The 20048-nt window shown below is 37.9% G+C and overlaps 1 protein-coding gene across 1 annotated transcript; it reads right to left on the bottom strand.

The window, feature by feature from the left end:
* Window positions 1–13738: 13738 nt before the first annotated feature.
* On the bottom strand, window positions 13739–15737 carry LOC110732095. The gene is made up of 2 exons (XM_021912009.1): window positions 14672–15737; window positions 13739–14583 (listed from the first exon to the last, which is right to left on the bottom strand). The coding sequence occupies exons 1-2, from the start codon at window positions 15735–15737 to the stop codon at window positions 13739–13741; spliced, it is 1911 nt and encodes a 636-aa protein (XP_021767701.1).
* Between the last annotated feature and the right edge of the window lie 4311 nt (window positions 15738–20048).

Raw genomic sequence — 20048 nt, 5'->3', positions numbered from 1 at the left:
TGACCAGAGATAGCTTCATAGTTTTAAATTTTGATTAGTTTATCATAAGTTTAGAAAAATTTCCAGTTTTGATGAGACAATATTTCGGTTTTCTTGTTTTGAATACTGAATTCTGTTTACTTGGCTTGGACAAGTGTTGTTCCATGACCAAAGTAAAAAATTATTTTTCATTTTGCTAGATATGAGTTAATTTAGTTTATTGACATTGATATAAGTAGATCACAAAATTAAAATTAGATGATTCAAAATACACTTACTTATAACAAGTAAGGTTAGGTCACATTAACCATTTGCACATCCAAAGTTATGGATGGACTCTTATTCTTATATGATTATGAATCACTTGAGAATTAGCTAGAAGTTATGCTTGATAAGTTAGGATGACCAAGTTGCCTTTTAGTAGAAAGGGTAAAAGAAGCTAAAATGACCTTTTGGAACCCATACATATGATGTATGTGAACCAATAAGTTCAAATTAGCAAAGAGATTTAAATATTTAATTGCTTTTACTAACGATTTAAGTAAATATATTGATAATTACTTAATGAAGTAAAGCTTGGAAACATTGAATTGTTCAAAATTCCAAAATGAAATGTAAAATCAGTTTGAGATGAACAAATTTTCACAACAATATGATTGTTGTGATAAATATTTAACTCAAAAAGGAATGATCATCTAAAGGGAATTGTTGAATTAATTCACAATCCAGAAACATTACAATTAAAGTGTATATTTATGAAGAATGAATGAAACTTTGCTTGCCATTGTTCGATCCAAAATTTAATGATTTACAAATATTGTTTTGAGGATATGCATTAGCACAACAATAATTGCGAATATACTAAACAGAAACTTAACCAAAGCAGTAGAAAGGATGTCAAAAGAGTTATGATTTGGAAATGTTCCAAAATTTATCTTTTCTAAACAGGATTAAGGGTTATGAAATCAATGTAAAATGTTTACAAATATGCACCCTAAATCAGAAAATAGTTCTTCATGGGTTTTCTCATGGAAACCAAAAGGTATTATTCTTACAATCGCGTAGAAACAAAGTGTTAGTTGCTCGCGATAGTTTCTTTATAAAAAGAATGTCTTCCTACAAAGCCAAGTGGGAATAAATTTAAATCTCGATGAGATTCAAGACGAGAAACAAATGGATGTGGATAACACTACATCAGAGACGAATGCGCATGAAATCAACTAATTTGATAAACCATGTGTTGAAGCAAACTAATTCCACTAGCGAGGCTTCTATCGTCCCAGTAGAATGAAAGACTTCAAAGAGTTGAAGAGAATAATTCTATTGTCGCTCATACCTGTCGTAGGTTCCTTGGGATCAAAACAAAAAGTTTGTTGAAATTATGAGAAAAGGTGGATTCTAAAAATTTCTTATTAGAACGGTTAGAATCCATACTCTACAAGCAAGCTTTGGATAAGTGTCAACTCAGGAAATGGCTTAAAGCCATGAAATCCAGTATGGACTCCATGTTTGTAAAGATGTGTTAGTCTATAATAGTCTTACAAATAGGGTCAAACCTATTAGTTGGATAAGTCTATTCGGATTATTCTAGTTATGGATATCAAAATCACCTTCATGAAATGTTCTTGGTGGTGAACATGTATATGATACAACCTAAGATTTTGAAATCCAGAAATCCTAGAAAGTTTTGCAAACTTCAGAAATTCATTTGTGGATTGAAGTAAGCACTAAGGATTTGGAAAATTAAATTTTGATTAGGCAATCAAACAGTTTGATTTCCTTAGTAGAACGAAAAGGGAATCTTGTAGAGACAAGAAGTTTAGTGGGAGCAATTGGTCTTCTTAGTCTAGTATGTAGTTGACATACAGTTCATATGAAATGATATATCAATGCTTGAATAAGTCAAGCAGTGATTAGAAAGATTGTTTCAATATGATAGACTTAGGATATGTTGAGTACATATTGAGAATTAAGATCCATGAAGTGAATCTTGAAGAATGATTGGAATTAATCGAGAGACTTATGTTGATAAGGATCTTGACAAGTTCATGAAGCAAGACTCTAAGAGAGGATGTCTTCCCATGTTTCATGGTATTACACTCAGTAAAACTCAGTGCCTCAAAAAGCTAATAGAGTTAAGTTGTATGGATAATGTACCTCATGCTTTTGCAAAAGGATCCATTACATGTGCCATGAAATTTACAAAGCATGATGTTGCATATGACTTGTGCATGTGTAGCTGTTTTGAAGCAAATTCAGAATAAGCATAAGGAGAATTAACAAGAGCAAATCCTTGAGTACTTGAGAAGGACTAAAGGAATATTTCTAGCTATTGTGTTAAAAGGTAATTTAAGCAAGTTGTCACAAGGTTACATGAATGCAAGTTTCACAGGCAAGATGATTCTAGATGGTGATCTAAATGCATATTTGTATCTCGATAGAAAAGGACAGTGAGCTTGAAGAGTTCAAAGTAGAGCACTGTTGCATACTCAATGTCAGAATGTGTGTATTAAACTATAGTAAGATAGTTACAGAGGAAGTTTGGATTAAAATGTCATGTGACTAACAGGTCACCTTTGCCCAAGAACAAAGGAACTAGAGTCACATCACAAATCCAAACAAAAGGATATGAGATATCACCTCAATTATGAGATCATTGACCAGCGGAAGGTCATGTTCTGCAAAGTTGTATTATGAGTGAGAAATCACTAAACCCCTTCCATGGACTATGGTATGAAAGTCATAGTAAAGTCTTAGGATTGAAGCAAGTTATGTAATTTAAGTTGTATATGTTTTGAGAAAACATATTACATGAGAAATGCATTAATTTGCAGAATTATGTTTAAAATAGAAATTATTATTTCTCTTATTTAGTTATGGTTTTGGAAATTAAATAAAATTTCCAATATAATTATGAATTGATGGGCTCATCAGGTTGATGACCTAGTGAATTGAAACCCCATAGGTGAACAAAATTCATATATTATTTAAAGTTCCTAGTTCGAGATCATTAAAGTGGACATAAATGATTTTAATAAATGAACTAGCATGTAAGATTGATTGGATAGCGCAGTTTCATGGGCTATAGGGGCATAGTGATGCTCGGTCAATCACTTGGATAAGCATGAATGATGCATGATCGAACTATTGGCCTACTTTGAAGTTCAAGTATAGAGCTTCCGTATATATTAGTTGATTCCTTTGACATGAGTGGAACATTGATTTCATTCAATGGATGTTGTGACTGTGGTACACTCAAACGTCTAGCCGTAACTAGAGATTATAAAGGGTGTTTCCCGGTTATTTCAGAAGTTGAGTGGGAGTCGTTTTTCCACAAGATTGGATAGAGTCTACCTATTAAATTAGGAAATGTGTCATGGCCGCTTGAAGAGGGAGAATTCAGAAAATATGTGGCCGCGTTCAAAAGCATTACACAGTAATAATTTGGTTTTGTAATTCTAACTCAGATTTCAAGAAACAATTTGTAGATTAATATGATCTAGACATGTGATGCAATCATATTATCAAATCGACATATATATTGACTTAAGGAATTTGAATATTGCACCCTTGTCTCAAAAAAGTGGGAGATTAAAGGAGTTATGTCTTCGTCGTGAGCAATTACTAGATATACAAATGGATCAAATTATGGAGATAATTAAGTTTGTACATTTGGGTCGTCGTTTTACCATAGCTAGAGGTACTCACGATCTTTGGACTAGTAAAATAGGCCAAAGCCCAATTGGACGGATCCTATAAGGTCACACAAAGGGGCTAGATCGAGCACTAGAGGACAAGGCCCATCATGGGCCTCATCACTCTAGGTGCCCGGCCATGTAGAGGATTAGAAGGAGTTTTGGGCTTCGTGCCCTAGTCTAATTATAATGAGATTATAAATAGACTAGGTGCCTAGGTTTGCAAGTAGGAGAAGCAATTAACTGATCAGTGTGATCAAACCCTAATTAGCAAACACGAAACCCAACCCCTCTCAAATTCCTCTCTCTCACATCTCTCTCCTCCTCCTCGGCGCACGGTGGTGTCTCGTGGTGGTGGTGGTTTGTGTGGTGGTCGGTTGTCCATAAAGGTGGTGATCACGATTTTCCTCAATCACTTGACCAATCTAGTATCGGTGGACGGCTCGTTCGAATCTCATGGACTAAGTAGAGGAGCAACGCTTGGGGATCTATTCTCTGCCTGATTTGCGTGTCGAATACCTTCATGGAATTCACACGTCAAAGGTATGATTATGTGAGTTGTGTGTTATGCATGTGATTCTTGGGATTGGTAATTGATTGAATATGATTCATGTTTTTCCGCTGCGTAGTACCTATAAACTCCTACAAAAAACAACCTTCATAACACCATGGGGTACTTACTGTTACACGGTAATGCCATTCGGGTTGAAAAACGCGGGTGCTACTTACCAACGAGCAGCGACTGCCTTGCTCCATGACATGATGCATAAAGAAGTTGAAGTATACATGGACGATATGATTGTAAAGTCAAAAGATCACCCAGGCCATCAAGTAGCCTTAAGGAAATTCTTCGAAAGGCTAAGAAAATACAACATGAGGTTGAATCCATCTAAGTGTGCTTTTGGAGTCACCTCAGGTAAGCTTTTGGGTTATGTCATAAGCTCTAGAGGAATAGAGTTAGACCCAACCAAGATCAAGGCAATCATGTCAATGCCACCGCCCAAAACCGAGAAGCAGATTCGAGGATTTATTGGTCGGTTGCAATACATAAGCAGGTTTATATCAAAATTGACAACTATATGTGAACCAATATTCAAAAAGCTTAAAAAGAATGTACCAGTGTTATGGGATGATGAGTGTCAAAAAGCCTTTCAAAAGATCAAAGCCTATCTCGCCAATCCTCCCGTATTAGCACCAGCACTCCCTGGTATACCTTTTAGATTATACTTAACGTTCACCAAAGAGACAATGGGAGCCACGCTAGAGCAAGAAGTAGAAGGCAAAGAAAATGCGATCTACTATCCAAGCAAAAAGATGCTCAAGTATGTAGCACGCTATACACCACTTGAGAAATTGTGCCTCGCTTTGGTGTGGGCCACAACAAAGTTAAGACATTACATGCTCGTGCATACAGTCTTTGTAGTTTCCCGATTGGATCCGCTCAAATATTTATTCGAGAAATCTACACTCAATGGGCGCATATCATGGAAAGTCAACTTAGCCCAGTTCGATATAAGATTCATGCCACAAAAATCTATCAAAGGATTTGTGGTATCGGATTTTCAAGCAGACTTTCCAATAAAAGACTCAACGCCAATACACGACAATGAATTTCCAGACGAAGACTTGATGGTCACTAAAGATGATAATTGGACCCTGTACTTCGATGGAGCCTCAAATCAAAAGGGATGTGGTGTTGGAGTATTACTGTAGACACCCATTTGTGTCTCCCAAAAAACAAACCCGGTGATGAGTACCTTTCACGTCGAATCATAATCGAATGAAGCGAAAGTGTGGAAAGTTTATTGTTGCGGATAGTTTTAATTTCTTTTCTCTTTTCTCATTTTTTGAAAACTTATTTTAAGAGAATAGCCAATCCATTTTGGTTGGTCCATGATATGGGTCCAATAGTAGTGTAGTTGGATGGGGCTAGAAAAGAGCTTTCCAACGATATATTATTAGCCCAATTCAGATGAATATTGAGGAAGTTATGGCCAATTTACTGAACTGGGCCCGGTTTGAGCCTTATGTGCGGCCCAATGATCTAGGGGAGGGCCTAATATAGATTTATCATTCCTAATGCAATTAGGAATGGTTTTATTCTTCTAGATTCTTCTAGAAGGTTCTTTTCATTCCTAATTCAATTAGCATTGATAAATTGACTTTTTTTTACTTTTCAGAGTTTTAATTAAAATCAAAGAGCATTTTTGAGGAAAAATACGATTTTATCCTCCTATACAGTAATTTTTATATGATTTTAAGAAAACGCGTGAATTTCTGAATCAGCACCAAACGCCAGCCGTAGCGCTTGGCGCAAAAGTTGGCGTCTGGCGCCAATAGCCAGCGTTGGCGCTAATTCAATTTTATCCGCGCCAGAACTCTGTTTTGATATTTTATCTTTTTGGTTGATTTTCTTTATAAATAACGTCTTAAAAACTCCATTTTCATTCATCAACATTCATCCACTTTCTCACCTACAATCACCGATTCTCTCTATTTTCACCAACTCTCATCAAGAATTTCTTGATTCTCTCTCTTTTCTAAACTACCCTTTTACAATAAAAATTCCGCATTCATTAACACTAGATACACCTAGCCATATTCGAAGTTGCCTTCACCCTAAACGTGAAAGGTTTAATTTATGAGGGTTTGGTCCCAAATCTCTCTTTCAATTATTTAATTTAATTTTTGTTTATTATTTTCCTTGAAGTTACTAACGTGTGTATTTTGCTATTAGAAAGAGGTATGAGGCATCACCTAATGGTTTTTATTGATATTATGATGTTATTATGATATTCCTAGTATCATGTTTAGGGTAAAGAATATAATGTCAATTATGATTTATATGATGCTTCCTATTTTCTTCCTAATAGTTATGATTGTTAGTATCATGTTAGGGTTAAATATTTGATTTTTATTGTTTAGTGACATGTTAGGGTTTGTTATTAATCTTGTTAGTATCATGCCTAGGATCTTGCTAATATTATGATTTAACATGATTATTTGATTATGATTATCACGATTGTTATTATGATTATAATTATTATTTTTTTATTTTTTATTGTTATTATGTTGCTTGATATTTATTGTTATTGCTTGATCACACCTTTATGCATGTTTAAAGGGAATTTGGTACTTGTAATCACGCTTAATAAGATAATTAATAATCTTGTTTAGGGTTAATATGATTATAATTCAAGCGATCCCCAATAATAGATTTATTTGTGCATTAATATTTCAACCAACATAGATTAAACAGGTTTAGGTTAAACCTATTGCTTGTATGTTAGTCAGAAAGCGCACATGAATACGTTCAGAATAAAGTAGAGGCCTATTATTAGGGCAGGTTCAATCTCTTTTAGGTTGGGTTTGTACCTTCATCCCCGAACCCTATTTGGTTCAAGGCCTTATGGAGTTGACGATCTCCTAGATCGTTAAGGGGTGTAACCTTCACCTCGTGAACGGTTTACAAGTTTCTAAAAAAACCTTGTTGGCAACTCTTTTGCTCTATCTTCTTTCCCTTTGGACGCCACCGTACTTTAGTGTATGATCACAGTGGGGTTCAAGCTAGGGGATTAACGCTTGAAATATTCCCCACAGTTTTTTGGCGACTCCACTGGGGAGGATTTCTATTTTAATTCCTTAATTTGTTTCGGCAATGATTTAGAATGAGTGGATGAGACTCGAAACGTTCTAAGTATTTCATGTGCGTAATTTTGATTAACATTATTGTCATATGCATAAAGTCTAATATTTAATTTGAGTAAATAAAGTCAATATTTTAATCAGAATTGACCTAGTACGACTTTAGGCATACCCCTGTTGATTAATAACACCGTAAACAGTCTCAGATTGAAGCTCCGGCATTGGCGCCAAAATATGAGTTGTAGCACCACGCTGTGAAGTGTGGCGCCTGGCGACAGCTCTGTCGTCTGGCGCTACACTACACAGTGCGACGCAAGTCCTATCGTTTTGACGACAGTTTGGATTATTGATTGAGTCATCACCTAAGCTAGTGTCTAATTAACCAGTTTGCTAAATAATTCGGTTAATTTTTACTGTCAATAATTAATTGAGTCTAGACACTAAGTCACATAGTCTAGCCACATGGTCATGACATGAGTCTTAACGTACCACCTACACTCACTAGTCTTAGCACACACTTTGAGCATATGTCACCATGACCATGTCTTAGGTTCATGCATGAGTCGGTCTTTTCCGTCATTTGAGTTGGGGGTACATTCTATTCCTAATTCTTCATATCCCTCCATCTACATCATTTTTCTTCACATTCTGTTCCAATCTTTCTTCACTTCCTCCATCCATTGCATGTTGAATAAAGTTTGAGTCAAATAATTAACAATGAATATCCCCAAATTCCTTTTCCACAGTACTTGGTCGAGGAGAGAAGGGCGATTAATCAAGGACAACACCTTTGTTCAGGTCACGCTTTTTGATAAACCGATTCGTCAAAAGAGGAAGGCTAAAAAGATAATGGCAAGTCAAGAAGAGGTCAATGAACTTAGGAATCAATTGAATGACATGACTGAGGTGTTAAAGGCTTTAACCCTCAAAATTGATGACCATGTGAAGCAACAACAAATGAACCTCATGCAAGAAAGTTTGAGAAAGCTATCTAATGACTATAAATTTCAAGGCATGAGTTCACAAGGGGTCTCGCTGGACAAGGAACTTCTTCCACATAAGTTCAACGCCGCTGACATCCCTAAATTCAAGGCAACAGATAACCCTTACTTCCATCTAGAGATTTCGAAACTATAATGAACATTAAGGGTATTGATAAGAAGGTTTTCCCCTCTCTATTCACACTAACTCTTGAGACCGTTTGCCAGCAATGGTTCTTTTCTCTCGAGAAAGAAAAAACCTCCACCTGGGAGTCCATAGCAAACGCTTTCATAGATAGATATAAGTGCAACATCCAAGACGAAATATACCACATACAACTTGAGATGTTAAAACAAAAAGAAAATGAAGGGTTCACTTCTTTCTTCAACAAATGGAGGGAAAATTCTGCTAATATGGTCAAAACTCCCACTGAAAAGAAATCTGTGAGGATGTTTATCAAGAATCTCCAAGGGAAGTATTCAAAGCACTTAAAGTACCAACACAACTCGAATACTTTCAAGGCTATCTATAATATAGGCATTGACATTGAAGATGACCTTCTGAAAGATAATAGTGCGAGAGGAAAGAAGAACGACCATCCTTCTTCTTCCTCTCCCGTTAATGGAGTACATGCTATGAACGCCTCTAAATCACGAATCCTTAGGTCAAAAAGGGTGTTCACTCCACTTGGTATGAGTTATGAAACAACTTTCGAGAAGCTACACCACAAAGGACTAGTCATGCCCATAGGGCCCATCAAAGATCCAGTTCCAGAAGCCAGGCCACCCAAGTGGGATCCTAATGAGCACTACAAATATCACCAAGGAAAGGGTCACGACACTGAGGAGTGTTGGAAACTCAAAGAAGCTATTCAATATCTGATCGATAACAATGAAACTTCTGAGATTCTAGCCATCGAAGAAAATCAAACATCCTTCAATCCATCCCTTCTTATCACACCTGTAAGAGAACCCATGATCGAGACAGCTTATATAACCTCTCTCGATGAATTGGCCATGATTGAGGAGGATGAAATTTTTTTCTTAAATAATACCAAGGAAGACTCGTCAAATCTGAAAGAGGGCGTTCGAAAACCGCAAGATGTCATTTCCATGCTCTTGAATGTGGTAGAAGCACTAGCAAATCGGGTGATGGTCATCGAACAAAATTCTCGCTAAGGTTTTAATGAAGAACTCGATGCTCTTAAGACACAGGCAAAACGGACCATTGATGAGTACACACCAATAGGAATGACTTACGATGAAGCTTTTGACTGTCTTCATGATCAAGGTCATATTCACTTCATTGGTCCCAGTCAAGACCCTCCACCTGAAAAATGTTTTCCCAATTGGGATCCAAATTCCTATTGTTGATACCATAGAGGTCGCGGTCACACTACCGAAAAGTGTCTCGCCCTCAAGGATCGTGTTCAAGACTTCATTGATTCAAATATCCTTCATGTTCCTCCGCGCAACAAGAGAGCATAGATTAGTAACGATAGTAACAGTGGCTGTAAAGGGAAGAAGAACGACTATCCTTCTTCTTCCTAAAAACCTACTCTAGTAACAGTATTGGTACTTTCGACCTTAATGAGATCTTAGCCATGGATAATCGAGGATTTAGAAAGCAACAAAAAAGGGATTTTACCCCTATTTGAATTAGCTACGATGATGCTTTTGGTGTGCCTCAGTCGTATGCAACCAAAAATATCACAACTAAGCTAACTGCAAATAAACGTAGTTAGGGAAGTCGAGTTCGAATCCACAGGGAAAAAGGGACTAATAACTGGAAACCTAAGTGGAAATACTCTAGGACGGTAGTAACCTAAGTAACGAGAGGGGTTTTCACGAGCAATGATGATAAATGAACTAAGTAAGAACAACGAACGTAATGAATAGGTAATCAATGAGAAGAACGGTCTTGGTTATGCGAAATCCACTAATGAACATACAAATTGATCATAGAAGTCTCCTCAATCAAGCTCTATTGAACACCTTGTTGTAGAATTCCTATATTCTAAATTCTCATAAATAGTTAGAAATAGCAAAGCGCTCCTTTCTAACCCTTTCCAATGCACAATTCAAGACAAGCGCTCTAAATTATCCACAAGAAGAAAATAAACGGAGAAATCAACAAGGATTGAATAAATTAACACAAGCGGTCTAATTTCTTCAATAATATTATTCCCTCTTCAAGTTATCAACCAAAAGCATGCATCAATAACCTAAAGTTGCTACTTTGGAAAGATTAATTAGATGCAAGCGAATCCAATAATTCTAACCTAGCAATTGATTAAAGCAAATCATGAAATTAATTCAAGGAACAATATATATTCAATAGATATTAAGAGAAGAAAGATCTCATAATTCGTAGCCAAAAGCTTCAATCTTTAACCAAGAATCCGGAAGATTAAGCTTCCATGGATTCTAATTCCAAAACAAAGAATTCTGAAAATTCCAAGAAAACCCTAGAAAGCTTTTTTTTCTCAAAACTTAATTCTCCTTTTCTAACTTAAAACTTAATTAAAACTAAGCTATTTATATGTTTCTATATTTTAATAACAGAACACAATAATAATAATAAAATAATATCCAAAACACGAGCCAAAACAAAGCCAAATTGCTGAAAATTAACCAAAACAGCCCGAATTTCTGCCAGAGCCGCTGCCAGCTGCTCTGGACCCGCTGGCAGCTGCTCTGGCAGCCCCTCACTCTGGTATACCCGCTGCCAGCGGCTCTGGCCAGCTGCCAGCGGCCCTGGCAGCGGTTCCTGCTGTTTTTTCCTTCTTTCCTTGCTTCTTCTTCTTGCTTTGCTTCACCTTTTCCTCAAGCTTTCTTCCTTGCTCTTCCATGCTCCATCACAACTCTCAAATCACGAGCCAAGGTCCATCCTTCTTACATAACTCTTCATTGGTTCCCGAGCTCACTCACTTATACTCATAAATCCCGCCTTTTGCACATAAGTGAGATCACAGCCCAAAACTCACAAAAGCTAACAAAAGTACATATAAAGCATCAAAACACACCCTAAAATGCTTCTCTCAACCCATGATAAGAAGGCTTATCAAATTCCCCCATGCTTGAACCTTTACTCGCCCTCGAGTAAACTTAGAGAATAAAACACATCCTCCTCACTAAGGTTCAAAACAGAAGATGGTGGAATCAAACTAGCTCTACGCACTCAAACTCAACAAAACATCCTAGTACTTATCAACCAATCACAATCACACTCCCCCATACTTCACACTTTGAATCTCCCTTTTTTCTTATTTATCAATTCATCCCCAAAATCAACTTGGAACGATAAACGCATAGCCATGAGTATGAATATTCTCAACCGCCTAAAGAAATGAAATTTTTGATAAAATTGGGCAAACAAAAACTCCACTTAACCAAAAATCTCATAAAAACACTTCCACATTCAAGAGTGAAAACAAACAACTCATGCTCTCAAATTCCTAAGATGATCAACAAATTCCCCCAAAATCTCAACTATCTCCCAAAATCACCAAGATGAAACCTACCCCGACACCTCCTTATATCTCCTCCCCTTATGACACCGACTCCGGCAAATAGATGCGAAATTTCCTTGAAAAATCAAATTCATGAACATTTCTCTCTTTTTTCTCTCATTTTGCCTAGGAGCCCTTTCGGGTTTTCATCCTAGCCTCTCATCTTTTTCCAAATCTCACTACCTCACCCGCTCATTAGCCACTTTTTTGCTTAGGTCGCCCTTTCGGGTTTTCAACCTAACCGGGCCCCCATTTTTGCCTAAGCCGCCTTTTCAGGTTTTCGACTTAGAGGGCTTCTTTTTCTTTTTCTTTTTTCTTTTTTTTCAATTTTTCTTCTTTGTTTTTTTTTTTCTTTTTTTTCATTGAAACATAATTGAAATAGCTATACAAAACCATTAAATTAGGATAACTATACAAATTTCAAAAATATGCAAGAATTGCTTCCCCCCTACTTGAATGAGACATTGTCCTCAATGCAAGAACAACAATAAAAACAAAAGTAAGGGAAAGGGAAGAAATAAGTACCACCTTAATGGGAAGGATTCCCGAAGTTGGAAGATTCGGCATTATCAAGGATTTCAAAACTCTCGAGAAGAAAAATGAACTATGGGGACCCCAAGTGTTGCCCATGGGAAGATTATTCCAACCAAACGCATTTCTAATTACCGCATAAGGCATGACATAGTTCTTATTGTTAAAATTGAAAGAAATTCTTGACATCCCTTAGTCAAAGTGGAAAGGAATTCATATATACCTCACATAAGTAGGTGCGCTCGTGCTCCATCACTTCCTCCAAACCAACCACTTGCAATGCCTCCAAATCGACGACTTTTGTGCATTGCACCATTCTTTTGGGCTGTTGAAGTTGAACCCATGTAGTCTTTTCTTTCGTAGTTAGATGAATGCCCATGAAGTCATTTGCTTGGGGAAAAGAGGGTGATACACCCTCCCTTGAAGTATCCCCTTGTTGTCTACCCCCTTGCAACCCTTGTAGGTGAAGAGGTTGCCTTCACTTGTTATGTCTTCCCATTGCACAAGAACGAATTGCACAAATCTCACCTCCTCTTTCAAAATACAATGAGCAACCCACCAAACCTCCAAACACCAAGGTTCACACAATTCCTCAAATTTCAAGTTTAGAATTTAGAAATTGAAACAATGTTAAAGTTTAATTGGACTTGAAATTGAGGGAAAAGAGGTTAGACGAGGGGTTTTTAAATTTCTGAATTTTGGATTGAAAATGGGGCAAATGGGTTGTTTTGGATAAAGAATACTTGCTAAGGGATAGAGGGAAGTGATTAATTGGGGTTTTGGATAAAGACTAGAATGAATTGGATTGTAGGATTGAAGAAAAAGGGGTTTAAAAGGGCAAAAATTCAGGTATGCAGGGAATGCCGCTGGTAGCGGCTTGGGGCCCGCTGCCAGCGGCTTAAGAAGGAATTTAGGGTGAATGTTGCTGGAAGACCCGCTGGCAGCGGCTTGGGACCCGCTAGCAGCGGCTTGGGACCCGCTGGCAGCGGCTGCTGCAAAAAAAAATATTTTTTTTTTTTTTTTCTTTTTTTTTTTTCTGAAGGACACCCGCTGGCAGCGACACCAGACCCGCTGCTAGCGGCTGGGGCACAACTTTGGGATTTTTTGGCTGCTTGGAGAGCCGCTGGTAGCGGCTACAGAGCAGCTGCCAGCCCGCTACCAGCGACTCCTGCAGGGGCTGCCTCCCAAAGCCTGTTTTTACCTGTTTTGCTCTGCTTTTGCTCACAATACGTACTCCCAAAGCATCCTCCTACATAAATCCACCAAAAGCACTTGGTACATCAAAACAAAAACAATAAAAACTAAAATAAATGAAAACGGGGAAGAGTTTTCGGGTTGCCTCCCGATTAGCGCCTTTGTTTTACGTCGTTGGCTCGACACAACTCATGAAACTTCGTTAATCAATTGATGGCTCGTAGAGATCGATGTTCTCCAAATTCTCGACCTTGAACCCTTCGTAGTATGGTTTGAGCCTTTTTCCATTCACTTTGAACATGTTGTTGGTCTCTAAACTCCGAATTTCTACCGCTCCATGCGGATAGACCTTGTCAACTTGAATTGGACCCTTCCAACGGGAGCTCATCTTGTCATGCCACACCTTATTCTTTGCTTTGTGGTATACCTGGGATAATTTCTTGCCCGGAAATGATGACGGGGTGGGTGTTGCCCCTAGTGGTATAGGTAGAAGCTTGGACTGTTCATTCAATTCCGCCACCTTCACCTGCACATTAGTAGGTATAGAAGAATCCAAGCAATCACCAGACACAACATTAGTAATAGGTGTGAGGAGCTCATCCCCATGATCAATGTTAGAAACATCATGCAATATTGGATCGACAACATTTATAGAATATAAAGAATGAGTATCAACAGGATACTTTATGGTATCATAAATGTTATACACAATTGCTTTCCCATCAACCTCCATAGTCAAAGAACCGGTAGACACATCGATTTTTGTCTTAGCAGTCTTTAAGAAAGGTCTTCCTAACAGGATGGGGGCTGCTTGTTTGTCATGTTCCATGTCAAGGACGTAAAAGTCAGCAGGAAGGATCAATCCATCAACCTTAACAAGTACATCTTTTACTACCCCCTTAGGATATACATTGGACCTATCAGCTAACTGAATTACTACCCCAGTTTCATGCAAAGGCCCAAGTTCTAAAGATTTAAACAGGGAGTAGGGAATGACATTGATTGATGCACCTAGGTCCAACATGGCTCGGTGTAATGTGGTGTCTCCTATTGTAACAAGAATAGTAAACATACCAGGATCACCACATTTTTCTAGGGGTTTCTTTTAGAAAGCTGCAGAAACATGAGCACTCACCTTCACTTTTTTCTTTTCCTCCCAAGCTGTGCTTTCTCTTGATCGTACACAGTTCCTTCATAAACTTAGCAAAACGAGGAACACTTTTAATCACATTCAAGAGGGGCATATTTACCTCACATTTGCTGAAAGTCTCATAAATATCCTTGTCTTTCTCATACCTTCGAGTATCTTGCAAGGCTTCTGGGAAAGGTGGCACAGGCTCATAAGAGGTAAAGGTTGGCGGATTCGCCTTAGTTTCTTGTTCTACTTCCTCCTCCTCAACTCCAATCAAGTCTTTAGCCTTCTTAGGTGCAACTACAGTTTCTTGCAACTTTTTGCCACTTCTCAATGTTATTGCATTAACTTGTTGCTTAGGGTTCAGCTCCGTTTGGAATGGAAGCTTTCCAGAGTCCTTAGCTTCAAGTCGGCTTACTGCACTTGAGATTTGACTGACTTGATTCTCCAGGTTTTGAATACTTGATCTTGTTTCTTGTTGAAACTGCATCATATTCTGCTGCATGGTAGAAACATTAGAAGTTAGTGATCTAATCATTTCTTCAGTTGACATATTACCTGAATTAGAGCTTTGGCCTTGAGGTGTTAGGAACGGTGCCCTATATTGCTGAAACTGTTGTTGACCTTGAGCATGCTGATGTTGTTGGTTTCCTTGGGAATTCCCATATCTCAAATTTGGATGATCTCTCCATCCTGGGTTGTAGGTATTTGAAAAGGGATCATATCTTCTCTGCGGACCTTGCCCTTGAAAACCTAAGGCGTTGGCCTGCTCATTCTGCTCCTCTTGTAATTGAGGACATGCATCAGTGGGATGTCCCATGGAGGTGCATAAACCACAAGCATTCAGTTGCTGTGGATTCCTTGAGTTCACCATGAACTCACGCATCATAGAAGTCAAATCAGCTACTTGACTCTCTAACTCAGTTGTATTCGAATTTGCTAAATTCACCCGGCGCGTGGGAGTTCTCTGACTGAATTGCCTAGAATTTTCTGCTAGCTCTGCAATCAACCTAGTTGCATCTCCTGGAGTCTTATTCACTAGCCCTCCACCACTTGCTGCATTCACCATCCTCAAGTCATCATCAATTAGACCTCCATAGAAGTATAGGATGAGGTCTTGATCGGAATACCCATGGTAAGGACAACTAGCACACAATCTCTTAAATCTCTCCCAATACTCATACAAGGATTCATCTTCCTTCTGATCCACATTGCTGATAGCTTTCTTAAGGCTTGCAGAAATAGTGGCTGGGTAGTACTTCTCAAGGAAACACTTCTTTAAATCTGCCCAAGTTGTTATGCTACCTGGGGGAAGATAGTAAAACCAATCCTTTGCTGCATCTTTGAGAGAAAAAGGAAATGCTCTCAACTGAATTTGTTCATCAGTCATCCCAATCGGTTTCATGCTAGTGCAAACCACATGAAATTCTGCCAGATGTTTATTCGGATCTTCGCCTTTCATGCCATGGAATGCCGGCAATAGATGAATTAAACCGGATTTGATCTCAACATTAGTACCTTCCTCCAACTGCTGGTATGCAATGCACAGCGGTTGTTGGTTCAAGTTGGGAGCTGTGAGTTCCCTTAGAGTTCGATTGTCAGCCATCTCCTCTTCTTCTTGAATATTGAAGGAGTATGTTGATTCACTGGGGGTTGTTCTTGCCTCTTTTCGCAACCTGGAAATATTCCTTTCAATTTCTGGATCAAACTGCAAAACTTCTTTGTTAGCAGAACGGGTACTTATCATACCCTAGCGAACAAACAAAGAAAGATAGCTAAGAACAGTCCTAAAATAAATTCTACTAAGATAAACAATTAAAAAGTAACGCCTTAAGTCCCCGGCAACGGCGCCAAAATTTGGTGTGCCTCAGTCGTATGCAACCAAAAATATCACAACTAAGCTAACTGCAAATAAACGTAGTTAGGGAAGTCGAGTTCGAATCCACAGGGAAAAAGGGACTAATAACTGGAAACCTAAGTGGAAATACTCTAGGACGGTAGTAACCTAAGTAACGAGAGGGGTTTTCACGAGCAATGATGATAAATGAACTAAGTAAGAACAACGAACGTAATGAATAGGTAATCAATGAGAAGAACGGTCTTGGTTATGCGAAATCCACTAATGAACATACAAATTGATCATAGAAGTCTCCTCAATCAAGCTCTATTGAACACCTTGTTGTAGAATTCCTATATTCTAAATTCTCATAAATAGTTAGAAATAGCAAAGCGCTCCTTTCTAACCCTTTCCAATGCACAATTCAAGACAAGCGCTCTAAATTATCCACAAGAAGAAAATAAACGGAGAAATCAACAAGGATTGAATAAATTAACACAAGCGGTCTAATTTCTTCAATAATATTATTCCCTCTTCAAGTTATCAACCAAAAGCATGCATCAATAACCTAAAGTTGCTACTTTGGAAAGATTAATTAGATGCAAGCGAATCCAATAATTCTAACCTAGCAATTGATTAAAGCAAATCATGAAATTAATTCAAGGAACAATATATATTCAATAGATATTAAGAGAAGAAAGATCTCATAATTCGTAGCCAAAAGCTTCAATCTTTAACCAAGAATCCGGAAGATTAAGCTTCCATGGATTCTAATTCCAAAACAAAGAATTCTGAAAATTCCAAGAAAACCCTAGAAAGCTTTTTTTTCTCAAAACTTAATTCTCCTTTTCTAACTTAAAACTTAATTAAAACTAAGCTATTTATATGTTTCTATATTTTAATAACAGAACACAATAATAATAATAAAATAATATCCAAAACACGAGCCAAAACAAAGCCAAATTGCTGAAAATTAACCAAAACAGCCCGAATTTCTGCCAGAGCCGCTGCCAGCTGCTCTGGACCCGCTGGCAGCTGCTCTGGCAGCCCCTCACTCTGGTATACCCGCTGCCAGCGGCTCTGGCCAGCTGCCAGCGGCCCTGGCAGCGGTTCCTGCTGTTTTTTCCTTCTTTCCTTGCTTCTTCTTCTTGCTTTGCTTCACCTTTTCCTCAAGCTTTCTTCCTTGCTCTTCCATGCTCCATCACAACTCTCAAATCACGAGCCAAGGTCCATCCTTCTTACATAACTCTTCATTGGTTCCCGAGCTCACTCACTCACTTATACTCATAAATCCCGCCTTTTGCACATAAGTGAGATCACAGCCCAAAACTCACAAAAGCTAACAAAAGTACATATAAAGCATCAAAACACACCCTAAAATGCTTCTCTCAACCCATGATAAGAAGGCTTATCAGCTTTCGATCGACTCCTTGCCAAGGGAATCATTACTCCTATTAGACCTCTTCAAGATCCCCCACTTGAGAAGAGAGTGCCTAGTTGGAGTCCAAATGTGCGCTGCAAGTACCATCAAGGAAGGGGTTATGCTACTGAGAGCTGTTGGAAGCTAAAAGAGGCTATCCAACATTTGATTGATGATAACAAGCTTCCTATACCTCCAGTTAACAAGAAGAGCGAGTGATGATAAAGCAAACAATACAAGACATAAGGCGAGCTTCAAACGACGAGATTTCATGACATCTTTATTATTTTTCTTTATTTACCCTTTCCCCTAATAAGTCTAGCATAGGCACCTTTATTTTCTCTTAGATTAATTTTGTAGATTCTTTCTTTTTCCTTTTTAATAAAATGAGCATTTATTTTCTTGCATATGATCATTTCATTATATTTCAAAAAAAACAATCCATGTCAAACTAAGCACAAGGTATACCAATGATTTAAGGCACCCCTTGTAGCCACATTGTATTACCTTTCACCTTTCTAATTTATAATCCTTTCTTCGTAAACCACTTTGAGCCTCGTCTAACGATAGACCTTTCTTTCTTCAACTACATCTACCTAACCTTGGGATGGGATAGTGTGCAACTTATGCAGTTTTCAATATCATAAAAAGGTTGAGTGAATTCAAAAGATCAAAATAAATAAAAAAGAAATAGAAAATAATAAAAGTGTACAAACGGGCAAGTGTTCCAATGTCTTTGATATGAAAATGTCTTTGATATGAACACTTCTCTGATTGCGTCTCTTATCGAGTGCTCGGTACCTTGCCTGAGAAACATGAATGCCAAGTGAGTGATAGACCGCACATGTTACAACCCTTAAAAAGACCTTTTTCAGGTATACACACACTTGTGCGAGGTTCGACTAGAGCTACGTTCGGCCTGATTCCTAATGGATACGTAGACAAACTCACATCGAGGTGCGGTTGTAATAAAAATGCATTCATATTCACATTCACACACCATGATCATATCAAGGGACCTCCTATGTTCATCCCTATTTACTTAGAGCTAGACTTGGGGGCTTGATCCCTACATCATTAGCTTACCTAGCCAAAGAGTCACCACCATTTGACTCTTTTCAATATATTTTCCCACACACTTAGCTCTTGCGGCCTAACTTTAGTATCACTTTCACACACATCATAGATACATGGCCAAATATACTTTCCCTTTAGGAACCCTTTGTCATGAAATCTTAACACAACGCTGAAGCATGCCTTGTCATATCAACATCACTCATCACTCATCATTGCATCACGAAGTATGAAGTGCTTAGCCTCCGTGCCTAAGTTACCCAAATGCTTTCATCATTGAGTCAACCATTGAGATAGCCTATGATGGGTTAATCCTTGCACCTTGAGAGATAGTATCAAACAACATTTGGCTAAGCTCATTCAACATGCACCTTCAAAAACTTCGCTTCTTTCTTTTTTGCGTCTTTCTTTTTCGGGAGAAAGTCAGTACCCTCCACAAAAATGATGAAATTTTTTGCTTTTTTGCATTTTCGAGTCGCACGATCACATTACAATGCACACACGAGTCATGTACACATTGAGTCATGTCGTGTCATGTCACTTTGATTTGAGTCTGTTGATGTTTAAAGGTTTTGATGATGAGGAACTTAAACTACAGCAAACTCATTTAATAAAGGTTTTTCAAGTGTTTGTTTAGTTTAGGTGAACTTGATCTTGGAGATGAAAGAAGTAACTGAAACCAAGAAGACTTGAAGAAGTTCTTTATTCAAGAAGGTTATTCGAAATAGAAGAAGTGTTCCCTCACAGGAGCTGAGTTCCCTAACAGGAACGTTCCTTTACAGGAACTTGAAGAAGGCTGGCTAAGATATTTGGAGGAACTTAGTAAGCGTGGAGCTCAAGTAAACCTACCAGTACAGGAGCGCGGCGCAGAAATGATTTATTTAAGATTTTATCTTATAGATTCATTGTTAAATATGTTAAGTAGGATATGCATGAAGTCTATTAGAAGCGTGGCAAGTTAGCTTGGCAAATAAATTAAAATCGGAAAAGATAAAAGATATAATTCGAAAAAGATTTTCCTTAAATGTTTATTTCTTAAAATCAGTTTG

Source organism: Chenopodium quinoa, unplaced genomic scaffold, assembly GCF_001683475.1.
Source record: "Chenopodium quinoa cultivar QQ74 unplaced genomic scaffold, ASM168347v1, whole genome shotgun sequence".
In the NCBI taxonomy this organism is placed as follows: Eukaryota; Viridiplantae; Streptophyta; class Magnoliopsida; order Caryophyllales; family Amaranthaceae; genus Chenopodium; species Chenopodium quinoa.
This window is presented reverse-complemented; position numbering and strand designations above follow the sequence as displayed.

Coding starts and splice junctions, on each gene's coding strand:
- LOC110732095 (XM_021912009.1), bottom strand. CDS start 15,737: ATGGTGAATGCAGCAAGTGGTGGAGGGCTAGTGAATAAGACTCCAGGA. Junction 14,584..14,671: donor AGGAAAAGAAAAAAGTGAAG/GTGAGTGCTCAT, acceptor TTGTTACAATAG/GAGACACCACATTACACCGA.